Source organism: Poecilia mexicana, unplaced genomic scaffold (assembly GCF_051168715.1).
Source record: "Poecilia mexicana isolate PSO_F unplaced genomic scaffold, ASM5116871v1 scaffold_6, whole genome shotgun sequence".
NCBI classification, from domain to species: Eukaryota; Metazoa; Chordata; class Actinopteri; order Cyprinodontiformes; family Poeciliidae; genus Poecilia; species Poecilia mexicana.
The window spans coordinates 30,281,388-30,291,856 of NW_028263375.1; the positions used below are offsets into that span (position 1 = coordinate 30,281,388).

Genomic DNA, 10,469 nt, shown 5'->3' on the forward strand with positions numbered 1-10,469 from the left:
CAATGCTTTGTGTTTTATTTTGTGTTTTTTTTTTTCCAAACGGTGACAGAAACGGTGATCTGTGCGTCACCCTCCACCACTCAGAGACCAACGTACAGCTAACCTCTTCCACTGAAGATGTAAAAAACCAAAAATCTCCAGAGCAGTGACGCAAAAAACCTTTCTGCCCCGTGATGCCAGAGTGACGACCGGCGAGACACAGCAACGTGGATGGAGGGAGACGATCTGGAGGGGCAAGGGGAGGGAGGAAGAGACCCACGCTCTGACATCACGCGGGCTCTTATATACGGAGGGAATGGAGCCCACCGCACTTCACATCCAACCAGGAAGCTCTGACAACCATCTCAGACCTTGAGGAGGAAAAAAGAAGGGGGGAAAAAAAGAAGCGGCAGCATCGTCTCCATAAATTCATCTCCAGCCTCTTCAGTCGCGCTCTGACCCTTAACCTTATGGACTAAGCTCGTCCTCAGGTGAACTCCTCACTGCAGAAGCTCCCCTTTTGTTTCACACCTCTTCTCATTTTGTCGTCAAGATGCAGGCGCAGTTGGCTTGTGTGCTCCTCCTCTGTTTTCCATGCGGCGCGCTCTGCACAGGTAAGCAGCAGGCATCGCTCAGCGGGTCCCGTTCTCCGTCGTTTCATCTGCTGGACCAAAAAGTAACAAAATAGATGTTTTCTCCCCGGGTTCACGTGATTCAGAGCGTTCAACAGGTGCACGGTTTCAGAAAGTTTATGCAACAGCAGACGCTTTTCAAGATGAATCGTGTCTATTTTGAATGTTGTTTGCTGAAAAGTTGAATTAATTTGACAAGTTTTTAAGAATTGGCTATTTGGAAAAGAATTCAGTTATTTAAGTTAAATCTCAATTAAACATTTCAAATGTCTGCAGTTCAGTTTTCCTTTGAAATTTGTGTGTGGAAAATTAGATAAATCCACACTGATAAAATAAACTGTAACCAATAAATTAAAAAAAACTTAATTATAAGATTTGTGAAATTAATCTCAAAGATGACTTTACATAAATCATTTACGCTTCTATTATGTTACATTGACAGCAATAGGTAAGATTTCCCCTTTTATTACTTATTAATCAAATGAAAGAACTCAAAAGCATAATATTTAAAATTTCTTATTTCAACATCCAAAATAAATATTTAAGATCTAAAAGTTTAAGCAGCTCCCGACCCCACTGAGGGACAAGGGTGACAGAAAATGGATGGATGGATGGAAGTTTAAGCAGATTAATAGTTTCTCAGCTTCTGTCATTATTATGCACAAATAGGTTTTTGCTTGGTCCCAATGGGAGCAGAGTGATGACTTATAAATTATAAAAAAGTCACTTTGTTTATAAAAAATACAATTAAATTGTAATTACTTTGTGATTAGGCATGAAACATCTGTGAAATATTGATAAATACTTAAATTTAGCAGAGATTCAAACCTTTTCTCTTATTACTTATACTTTTTAGAGGCAAAATTTTCATGGGGTTATGAAATAAAAAAATTTGAATCATGCATAATTTTCTTTCTACTTCAAATTGTTAACCACTTCGTGTTGATTTTTCACATTAAATTCCAATGAAACATATTTGTGTTTGTGGTCTTAATGTGACAAAATATGGAAAAGTTCAAAAGAGTATGAATACTTTTGTGAGCCAATATATCAGCTGGCTAAATCCTAAATGTTGCTACCCAACCAGCTAAATCTGGACACAACTTACTACCAAACTCTTGAGAATACCAGCTCACTTCTCATCAACATGTTTCTGTAAGATTTGCTACCAAAATGAAGCAGTTTGAACATTATTTAACATTAAATTTAAGGACTAATATCCTGAATTGAGACAATTCTAGTGAGTAATGTTGCTAATGCTTCAAAATCCAGTTTTGTAGTGTAATCTGAATATTTGGCTTTAACCTAGACATTTATAAATTAGCTTTTTCCTAAATATTTTATGTATCGGCCCTGATGAAGCAGTTGGACATGAAACTGATATAAACTGAATCACCTGCTGGATCACCGATGTCGCCTTCAGCCTTGTTAAACTGTTGTCAAGATACATTAACTTCCTCAATGAGGAAAAAACTCTCATTATTGAAAACAATCCTGTCTTGTAACACTCTCCCCTGCTGGCTGGATGGTTTTCTGATCCTGTTTCTCTGTCAGATGTAGAGCAGGAGCAGCGAGCGCTCGCTGAGGAGCTCCTCACCAACCTCTTCACCTCTAAGGTACGTTCTCTTTATTTTTATTTTTTTACCCCTGCAGGATCAGAGAGCTGGTCTCCAAAAGTGCCGGGTGTTTTTAGTGACCTCCCACCTTCACCCGCACCGGCTGACCAGGTGTCCTCTCATAAAAACCTGCAGTGGAAACCCCCACCCCACCTACCTGTGTTCAGGCTGAGTGGGTGGAAAATAATCAATCTAAAGAGAGCACGGACGGCTCCTGGTGTCCTGTGGAGTAAAAATGTTTTCGTCTACACAGTCAGAAAATCCACTGTTTGAGAAAGAGAGGAAAAGGTGAAAAATGAATCACTTGTTGCTTTTGGACTTTTATCACATTATCTTGATCATTAAAGGTGTGTGATACTGCATATTTTGGTAAATACACTCTCAGTATCACCAATACTGATACTGATACATTTATTATTTCAACTTGATATATCGTCAAACTTCAGACCGATAGGCGTTTTTGAGTTTTTTCCTTTAAATTATTTAATTGAAGCCTGAGAGATAATTTCAACTTGATAATTTCAAGTTTATAGGTGTTTACTAAAATAAAAATAAAATTTAAGTATCGATCTTACATGATAGTATCAATACCAAAACTGATACCATTATTTTTTGCTTAAGTTTAATAAATAATCAAACTGCTGATGCTTTGTGCTTGAATTATTTCGGAACAAGCCAGGACAGAATTTGCACAAAGTCTATAAGTGTCTACAAAATAATTAAATAACATATTAACATGACAAACAGAATCAATAGAAAAACAAAAAAAATTTTTTTCCTAAATAAAATGCAAAAATCAAAACAAAATTTTATTCCCATAGAGTTGGGAAACTTACAATACTGAAATAAAATTTCAAGAGGGAATCTGAACTTAACGCATCAATCTTAACACACTAGTATCGATTCGACTAGTATCCATCCGATTCTGATGATATTTTTTATTATTTAAGTTTAATATATCATCAAATTTTTGAATTCTAGGTGTTTTTCCGATTTTTGTTTTGAATTATTTCATTTAAACCTAGGGCAGGCAGAATTTGGACAAAGTTCATAGATGTCTACAAAATAATGTCATAGCATATTAACACGATAAATGATTGAAATACCAAACAATTTTGTGCACATTTTCTCCTAAATAAAGTAAAAAAAAGGATGTTTTGAGAGATAATCAAAACAAAATTTCTTTTGAAGTAGCACTGAGAAGCCACAATACGAAAAGAAAGTAGCATTTCAAGAGAGAATCTGAAACTGAAGCATCGATCGTATCACTTTAATAACGATCCGATGCTGATATCAGCTTGGTATCGAAATTACCAATACGTTGGATTGATTCGCCCACCTGTAATGATCACACCCAGTCAATGAGAGAATAACTCTTTAAGAGAGGAAGTGTAAAGACGCAGAGACTGGCTAATGGGATTCAGATGGAGCTGACAGCTTCCTAACGACATCACATCCTGCTCCTTTTCTCTGCCTGATAAACAACCGGGCCGCTCGCACGGAGACGTGACGGTGACAAATCAGCCGTGTGATTCATTGCAGCCGATGCTCGGCGCGCGCTCAGGGGTGATCGTGATTCTAAGTTGTCGGATGACTGATAGAGCGTTCAAGAAACTGGAAGGAGAACCAGCGTAAAGAGAGGATGCTGTCACTCTCCATTTGAACGATATTGGTGATCATTCAGACTGAATAACCCGCTGATGAGATACAAGAGGCAGTCTCTTATCAGAATGTGTCACTGTAATACAGAATGCGCTTACCTTAGACTGATTTGTCTTCCATTGACCTCGGTTCATCTTTTGTAGGTTTCTATTGTTGAAATGATAACGATTTTTGTTGTTGCTGCTCTTCAAAAAGAAAGAAATAAAGAAATAAAGAAAATGTCTTAACACACACATGGCCTCACAGGGCCATGCGTGTGTCTGTACATTTAACTAACCTGGAGCTGTGTAAGTCTTTGATTGATTTCCAAATGTCGGCAGCTCTTTGTTTCTTTGAGAGCTCTTTATCTTCTACTAAGCAAACAGAAAAATCCCAATGTAACAAATTAACGTCCTACCAATAAAACAAAATTAAACTAATAGAACTTTTTTTAGTTATACAAATCATCTGCACAGTGGTTAATGGTCGAGATGTTAGCATGCATTTAACATTTCTCAATCTGGATGTTATTTACCTACATATTAATTTACAACCTGCAAAGCTACATCCAAATCTAAGGATAACAGTTTGTGATGTTACTAAAATGGTAATAATTAAAAACTTAAGTCAAACTTTTACATCTGACTTAAAATGTTATCACGATATTTCGTGGTACTATCGTGATAACGATAAGTGTCTTTTGCGTTTTTTGTGTGTTTTTTTTTAGTTATGACTGCATGGCACAGCGATCAACGCCCAATAAACACAAATACTGATAATAAAAAGCATTCCTATTTTTCAATTGGTTTCTTAAAGACACCATTTAAAGATGTGGGATTTACTAAATTAAAAATAGTAACTGCATTAAGTCATATTTGCGAATTTATTGTTATTTATTGAAGCTCTCATGAAACAGAGGAGAAAGTTAACGTGTTAAGTAAGGTCATCACTTTTTGGACTAAAGCAAAATCATCATTACAATAAATCCAAATTCTTATCATGATAAACAAATAAACAATATTATAAATGTGTACTGCTATCTGTGGCCTTTATAGTGTATATATCGTTTTAAATAAACCAGAATTATAGAACTTTGGTTAAGAGAAACTCAGGTTGTTAGCATGTTTGGCTTTACAATTAGCATAGTTGCTACTAGCATGTTCTACTAGTTTGTTCTTCACTACTTTGGTTCTTTACTACTACTATTTTTCAATAATTTATTAATAGTACGTCATAAAATTACTTGGTTTATCTTTCTCTGTTACATCAAAATAAAAAGTAAGAACTGCTTTATGGTTAAGGCTTGCTAGCAAGTCTAATTCTGTTGCACATGTCAAATGTGAATCACAACTGACACAATATATTGTTAGAATTTAGCTATCACAACATTAAACTTACTGTGCTTATTGTGCTTGATTAAAAATTCAACGACATTGAGTCTTTAATATCTTCCTAACGTCCTTTCATAGCAATTCTCAGAGAACTTCATCTCATTTTGCACCTTTAATTGCTTGCACTGCTCACCAGGTTTCAGCTAGGATCTTTAAAATACATCAGACATGAGGTGGGATGAGTTTGAAAGAGTTTAAGATACTTACCACCAAAAGTGTCTATTTTGTTTACTTTAAGCCAGTTTGTGCATTTGTCGGTGTTCTCTGGACATAGAGGGTAAGGGTAACAAGAGGCAGCATGACGGAAATTCTAACAAGAACATTGGATTACTCTGCATTAGGCTGATTCTATTTTTACCTGAATCTGATTTGTAAAACTTCTTATTACTCAAAGTTTCTTTTATTTTGTCTGACTGTTTCAACTTCAACGCGGACATCCTACGCGCCAAACCCGGATCTAATTTGCTCTCAGCTTTTGAAAGTGAATCCCTTTCCATCGTATCCACAATTCAATTAAGAGCCCGGTCCCGGTTCCAGCCGACCGCCCCCGTTCTTCTCTTTCTGTTACAGATGAAACACAACAGGCAGACTGCCCCCTACTGGCACGTATCGTTGACCAACCTGTGCCGGCTGATGGGCGGCCTGCGGCAGGAGGCGTGGAGCGGCGAGCAGGAGGAAGAGGCAGAGGCTTCCGAGCTGAGGGAAGGGAGCCTCCCGCTGCTGGAAGAGCTTTACAGCCTCCAACACATCTGCAGAGCGCTGCAGAGCCGGGAGGAGAGGGTGAGAGGCACACACACACACACACACACACACACGCACACACACACGCACACACACACACACACACATCTCAACACCGACACATCTGCGCAAATTCAACATCTTAGTCGTTTGAGTGTATTTCAATGTAAAACTCTAGGTGACCTACCTTGTTTTCCTTCTGGATTGTTCTGCATTTGGACGGTTCTCCATTTTGGCAGCTGTGCAGGGACGTGTCTACATCAGGTTATAGAGGGGGGGTGCCAGATGGGGGCCGCTGAACTGCAGACCACAAGCAAAAATTCTGGTGGTTTTTATTCTATTGTTATATACAGTAAAGAGCCCATGGCATACGATGGCTTAAAAGACCATTGAGGATAGAAAATTAAAAAGCAGTACATTTCTGCCAAAAAATCTCAAACTTTCTACAAAAGAAAAAAAAAAACAGAAAAACATGGACATTTCTGAGTTTGAAAAGTAAAAAAAAATTGCTTGTAAACCCTCAAAAAATGTTTATATTAATATAAAAAAAATTCTTTAAAAAAAAACCTGTGGAAATTGACAAAAGTCTAGAGTTTTTATAATTTTGAAAATCCTATGTTTTTCAGGAGTTGAAATATTTTCAAATAACCAAATTAGTCTCTCACAGTCAAGTTAAAATTGCAGTGTGAAGCAACAAGTTCATATAGTACATTAACTTTTATGAACAATATTTCTTTGTTGATACTGTCACTATATTGTGACAATATGATATGAAACAGATAATCTGTCTCATACCAAACTTTTTTTCCTTCTCCCATTGGTCCCAGAGCGAACTAGAAACAACCAATCATAGCCAGGAGGCGGGTCTTAGCGCTGTCAATCACCATCCCCCTTGCTCTCTGCTATGATGCAGCTAGCCTGTCATGAATGCTAGGCTACTTAGCAAGGCGGATAAACAGGATCCTGAAACGATGAGTTGTTTCATGTTAGCACGATGAGCTGCTAGTACATGAGCTTGATTGACAGAGCTAAGTCCCTCCTCCTGTCTCTGATTGATTATATTTTGAGATCGACCTTTTCACAGATTATGTGTCTAATATTACACTATCACAACATTGTGATCGTTTTAACAAATATGCAAAAAAACCTTCATTTTTTGTAAAAAAAAAAAAAAAAAGTTACAGTGCAGCTTTAACAGCCAAAACCCCCGATCACTGACAGAATAACTCTAACCCAGCTAATCCAATAAGAGTCTGTTTTAGCTGATATGAAATCCCCTGAACACACAACGACACACTGTCCTTCTGACACACATTCAGACACAAACACACACTTTTGAAAACAGCTAACCGTACCCACTTGTAAACACACTTTTCACTTCCTCTTCTCCCACATCCTCCATCATCCTCCTCTCAAAGAGGTTTTCCTCCCTCTTTTTTCTTCTTTTTTATTCTTGAAATGTTAACATAGCTCCAGCAGATTAGCACCTGTTTCACCATGCATGAACGTGCAGAGCAAGTACACTCCTCTAATCACAGTGAGCGCCAGCTCAGCATCACATTACACTGCCTCTGAGCAACAAAACCCATGTCCTCTCCCCCCATCTCCCCTCCTCTGCTCCTCACAGCTACTCCGAGACTCGGTGGAATATTCAGAGGAGAACGGCGACGCGCCGCTGAAACGAAAATCCCCGTACATCTTGAAGAGGCAAGCCGCCCACAACGCCAAGTCGCGGAGGCCTTACATCTTAAAGCGGAGCTCGGTTTACTGACGGCCGTCGCTCATTCTGTCTGCGTGTGGCTGCAGAGTTTGTTCCTTTTTTGTTTTTTTCTCCAGTAAGAACCTGCGATTGTACGTCCAGCGCTGAGGCCTGTCGTTATGCTGCTGCTGACAATAAAACAACTGAAGCATCGTACACATTGTGTTTTCTCTGAGGATCCGTATTCATTCATCTGTTCCTTCACTGCAACGTAAAAGATTGTTCTATGTTTTTAAAGCGAATGAAGGATTGCTAATAAAAAGCTAGCCTGACCTGGATGTTTGTGCTCTTGTTCAGTGCGATCCACAGCAAACACGAACACGGTGTCTTTATTTGTCTCGGTCTTGTTTGCAGACTTCTTGTATGAATCCGATGCAAGTCGTCTGGCTACAGGAGTATCAAAAGATGGACGAACACATTGTTGGTTTTATAATCTCTACAAGTCTTTTGACGTTTGTTTACCAGCTTTTCACATCTACAGACTTGATGTTTTCACCCATTTTTCTTTTTCAAAATAGCCAAAGTCTTATTGAATTGAGAGTATCTTTGAATGGAAATTTGCCTTGCCACAGATTTTCAGTAGGAATTTGTTCAGTATTTTAAAACATGATTATGCTTCAGTTAAACTACCGGTGTATTCACACTAGGTCCAGACCAAAATCAGACTTTTATCTTTTTCGTTTGTTGCTGTCTGCTTTCGCCTGTGGCGTAGCGCACGTCCACTAATCTGCTAGCAGCAAAGCTAACTTCTTCATTTGGCAAAATTGCCAATCTTTGAAAACATTTCGCACACTTAGCTAACCCTCACATGAATCTAAGGCGATTATTTACTTGTCTGTTTGTTATACGTTTTCAGCTGAATTAAATTCTACATCTGCTTTGAAGTTTTGATGATCGACTGTTAAAAGATCTTCAAGTTCATATTCATACTCTTGTTTTGAAGTGCGTGAAGACCATTTCCTCTCCTCATTCTCTCTCTTTTTTTCCCCACGAACAAACAAGAAACATAAAGGAACAGAAGAACAAGATACAAACATAAAAATAATATCTTGGGGGATTACAGAATATGTAAATTATATTGCAGAAATTTAATTTATCTTTCAACGGCAGATATAATTTGAATTAAAGTCAGTGTTTTAGCATTAGCTAAATACCTTGTTGGTGTAGCGCCTTAGCTTACTGTTAGTGCAACTAACATTTAGAGTATCTTCTGCCTCTGCTAGAATCCTGCTTCTCACGCTCAAACTTCCTGTTCTCAGAGTGTAAAACTTTTGCCCTCGGCCGTGTTTTCTCTGTTTGTGAGTCTTTCTGGAGTGAACTTCAGCAGCACAACACACATGCCCTCGAGAGGACTATGGTTTTAAAGTCACACTCTCTAAGAAGACAGAAGGCAGTGATGTTTCTGTTGGCCTGATATCAATTTCAGTCAACAGAGACATCACTGCTTTCTTTGTTTTACCCAAGAGAAGATGAAGTTTGAGCATGAGGAGCAACACCAGGACAATCAGGACAGCTTCAGCCAAAAGTATGACAGTGTTACTGTTGTCATTGTCACAGGGTGCTACCTCCTCCCCTGTAACAAGGATAAAGTGGGTCTAGATTATGGATGGATGAAAAGAAACTCTGCAAGCAGAGAAAAAAGAGCTGGAAAAAAAGAGGAACTCTTAGCATATGGTGCATATGTATTGAAGCAGGAGGCATGAAATCTGCGCACAGATTTGAATGAGATGATTGTACCATCTGAAAATGGAAATGAGGACTAAGGCTCTCACATTCAAAAAGTATGCACTTAGGGTTCATTCACATCATCCCAGTTCAGCCCACCTTAATCGAACCTTGGTTCGTTTTCCTTGAAGTCTGGTTCGTTTGGGGAAGTGTGAATGGGTAACTGAACTCTGATGTGGATCAAAACAGCTGCCTCTGGCCGACTTAAAAACCTCGGTCTGGGTTTGGTTGAGGTGAACTCTGATGCAGTTTGAATGCATATGTGGATGCCAAGGGGACCAGAGATCGCACCAAATGCAGGAAGTGGTGTTACAGTGCAGGGCATTCTGGGTAAATACGACCAAAACAAACACGCCATTCTAGCACAAGATGGAAAAATGGCTTCAGTTCTTCTGCCAAAGAGAAATCCTACACCCGTTGCTCAACGTAACTTCCTTCCATTTCATGAAGAAGGATTTTGTGCTGAGTGTCTTCTTCAGAGGTTTTCATGTCATTTCCTTGAATGGCTCTTGGTGCAGCGCCACCACAGGCGAGGGAGTGAACAGGGTTTTCAATTAGTTTGGTTCATTAAACACAGCACAATGTGAAACTGTGATTTTAATCCTCCAACGAACCGAGTCAACCCGACTGTCAGGTGGGAAAACACCCAGACTGTTGAAAGACAAACTTCTGAACCGCTCTCCGAGTTCCACTTGGTCGGATGAAACTCGGCATCTCTCAGGCTTTAAATCTTTACAATGCGTGTATCTTTTCATCACCTTCGTACAAGGTACGGCCAGATGGTTTCTTGCTTTGTCTGTGATCTGCTATCACAGGTTTGACTATTTTTGCCCTTTAGTAACCAAGCTTCTCCTTGCATAATATGATGACATCAAGTCTTTTCCTTAATCTGCCTGGGGTACACATGCTGTGCGGAGGCTTCATTTCCTCTATTTTCTGAATTTGATTTCTCCTGCCTGAGTTATTCACTTACACTTTATCTCTA

At 38.8% G+C, this 10,469-nt stretch overlaps 1 protein-coding gene across 1 annotated transcript; it reads left to right on the forward strand.

Moving 5' to 3' along the window:
• Window positions 1-517: 517 nt before the first annotated feature.
• Window positions 518-8,031, forward strand: nts (neurotensin). The gene is made up of 4 exons (XM_015008630.2): window positions 518-593; window positions 2,166-2,227; window positions 5,830-6,039; window positions 7,628-8,031. Exons 1-4 carry the CDS (start codon window positions 533-535, stop codon window positions 7,769-7,771), a joined length of 477 nt encoding a protein of 158 aa, XP_014864116.2. The 5' UTR covers window positions 518-532; the 3' UTR covers window positions 7,772-8,031.
• Window positions 8,032-10,469: the final 2,438 nt, after the last annotated feature.

Bases quoted from the DNA above. Each gene is read 5' to 3' on its own strand.
- nts (XM_015008630.2), top strand. From the start codon at position 533: ATGCAGGCGCAGTTGGCTTGTGTGCTCCTCCTCTGTTTTCCATGCGGC. The intron at 594-2,165 runs GTAAGCAGCAGG...TTTCTCTGTCAG, and splicing joins ATGCGGCGCGCTCTGCACAG to ATGTAGAGCAGGAGCAGCGA. The intron at 2,228-5,829 runs GTACGTTCTCTT...TTTCTGTTACAG, and splicing joins CCAACCTCTTCACCTCTAAG to ATGAAACACAACAGGCAGAC.